Raw genomic sequence first — 2,858 nt, forward strand, 5'->3', positions numbered from 1 at the left:
ACTGATAACCATCTCAATATGGCTTGCACATTTACAATATTGATAAAATGATACTTTTACAGGATCCATATGCTCAGTGTTAAGTGCAATTTCTGACTACGTATGTACAATACAGTAATTTACTGCAAGAAGAATAAGAAGTTCCTTATAAAGGGAAACAAAAGCAATCTGCCTTTTGTGATGACCCAGGGAAAAAAGTCTTAAATAGCAGAGTGTACAACGAGAAACATCCCTACGGTGCAGTTTCTCTGCATCCGTCCAGGAAATACGATCAGTCCTTTTTTTGGCGCATCCTTCCGTGGAATCAGTTTTCCTTTGCTGCCGCTGCATGTGTGTTTGCATGCATGCATGTGGCGTGTGTGTGTGTAGAGCAGAGAGCGGTTCTGTGGGGTCAGCGCAGCTGGCAGGTGTGGAGGTTTCGGCTTTCTGCTCCGGGTTTCTCTCTCTGGCCTCGGCAGGTCAGGCCAGAGCCGCAGTCGCAGCGCTGGAAGATCTCCAGACTGTGAGCTCCTTTCCGCCGGTGGCGCGTGCACACCTGCCCCTCCATCAGCACTGGCTTGCAGATCCGGGACCAGAAGTGTCTGGCACAGCAGAGCCCTTCCAAACAGTCTGAAGATCTGAGACATGTCTCGCCCTCGCCACCTGACAGATTATAAATCACATTACTGTTCAAGTCTCCAGATTTGTGTGATATCAAGCATGTTAGAAGAAATGGAAGTTTTGAAACCAGACTTGTGAATGTAAGAAGAGATGAGACAACAACAGAAATAAAGAGACTAGAAAAGACAAGTTGAAACGTGTAACAAAGCAGGTTGGGTATTTTATTTAAATTTAAAAAAAGATGGATGAGAGGAGACAACAGAAGACTAAAATAGATAAGATATATGTAGAACAGTCCAGACCAGATAAACAGTCTGAGAAGATATGGAAAGACAAAAGAATGATGGATGAGTTCAGACAAAGAAGTCCATTATAAGGCAGATCAATATGGAGAAGAGAAAAGATGAGAGACAAAATATTGGCGAGTAGATGAGAAAAGTTAAAAAAGGAGTTGAAAGGTGAACCTAATAGAGATGAGAAGAGGCGAAATGAGAAAAAGAATGGATAAGCGATGAGAAAAGAATAGACTAAATGAGAAAAAAGGAGAAAAGACTAGAAGAATGAAGACGAGGAGAAAAGACGAGATGAGCAATCAAAACGAGGTGAAATGAGTAGAATAGGCAAGATAAAAAGCAGAAGAGAGGAAAAGAAAATGAAAGGGAAAAAAGAAGAGACAGATTTGACACCTTTGAGGGGCTGCTGTGGTTTTGGTAGGCTGGTGGTTCTTTTAGGATGTGTGAAGTTCTGCCCACGTGTTACTGGAATATTGGGCGCATCCGTGTTGCCAACCGGTGGAGCGGCATCTACCGCGCCGGTGGCGTCTGTGTCAGCAGGTTGACACACACCTGAGAGAGAGACACGAATGGGAAAATGATTCTTCAAACAAACTCTAATGAATAAAACACAAAATGATCTCTGGTAGTATGTACCATTGATGCATCGATTTCCAGCGCAGCACATCCCGTCACGAGCGCAGCGCTTCCTCCGCCTGCGGCACGAGAGACAAACTCCACGAGAGCCGTTACAAAACTCACCGAGTCTGCACTCATCATCGGCGGCGCAGTGCGGCGACTGTGGAAGAGGAATTCATCACAATAAACTTTATTTGAAAGGCTCCTTTAAAAGCACATGCATGTCATAAAACCCCAAAGGAATTTAAAAATCATCTCAAACTGAATCCTTTTAAATCCTCTGAGCGATTCAGCATCCCGTGATCACGTACCGGAGCGTGGCTGTCCGCGGTGCCGGTAACGCGCGGGCTCGCGCTCACCGCGTCACTCGGACTGGATGCTGCGGGCAGATGCCTGATGGAGTTCTGTAACACAGGTCCAACTTGAGCATCCGCAGTGATTCCGCCCCAAACCGCGAGATAAACAGTCACAACGGTGAGTAGTGAGAGCATGTTCCTCATGTTCTTCTCTGTCAGTATGTCACGCATAATGTCCAAACTCCACAGCTCTTCATGCGTCTCCAAGAGTTTTATACATGCGGGACTGTTTGTATATTCCCGCCCCTTTTAAATGACTGTACGAAGGTATCAAACACGCTCTCCACCGCCCCTCTCATCGCCTGCGCAGACGTGCTGGATGAATTCATGTCTGCGCAGGCGATGGAAATAGTTCTCCTAATGCGCGCAGCATCCCAGGCTCATTAATATTAATCAAGCTGTGTAACGTTCAATTGCGCAACCTAATGAATATTCAGAAGCCACGCCCTTGCCTCATAATATGTCTTTCGCAATACCTGTGCGTAATTACCATCGCGCCCCCTCAGAAACAGACTGACAACTTTAAGCGCTTAAAGTGGAATTTAAAGGATATCATTATACACGGCAGTACCTGTCAGCAGACCTCTGTTAACTAGCTCTAGAGCTTAAACCTGATCATTTTTCTGTCAGCACATAAAAATAATATGCACGTTAATGTTACAAACGTTTATCTAACTTACTGCAGTAAAAACAGACCTTCCTCTTCACTGAAATGAAGTGCATCTTCTCTGGAGAACACATTATATAAATTTTAGAGATTAATTTGCATTACATTTAGTGAAATACGTATTTGATCCCCTACCAACCAACAAGAATCTTCTGGCTCCCACAGACTGGTTATGTGCCCATGTAGACACAAATTAGTCCTGCCACTTTAAGAAGTTACTCCTAATGTCTGGTCATTGGGTGTATAAGACACCTGTCCACACAATCTGTATCTTTCATTCCAACCTCTCCCACCACCATGGGCAAGACCCAAAGAGCTGTCAAA

The 2,858-nt window shown here is 44.6% G+C and overlaps 1 protein-coding gene across 1 annotated transcript; it reads right to left on the reverse strand.

The window, feature by feature from the left end:
- Positions 1-2,151, reverse strand: dkk1a (dickkopf WNT signaling pathway inhibitor 1a). The gene is made up of 4 exons (XM_059565468.1): positions 1,823-2,151; positions 1,530-1,671; positions 1,287-1,445; positions 1-642 (listed from the first exon to the last, which is right to left on the reverse strand). Exons 1-4 carry the CDS (start codon positions 2,036-2,038, stop codon positions 392-394), a joined length of 768 nt encoding a protein of 255 aa, XP_059421451.1. The 5' UTR covers positions 2,039-2,151; the 3' UTR covers positions 1-391.
- Positions 2,152-2,858: the final 707 nt, after the last annotated feature.

This window comes from Carassius carassius, chromosome 14 (assembly GCF_963082965.1).
Source record: "Carassius carassius chromosome 14, fCarCar2.1, whole genome shotgun sequence".
In the NCBI taxonomy this organism is placed as follows: domain Eukaryota; kingdom Metazoa; phylum Chordata; class Actinopteri; order Cypriniformes; family Cyprinidae; genus Carassius; species Carassius carassius.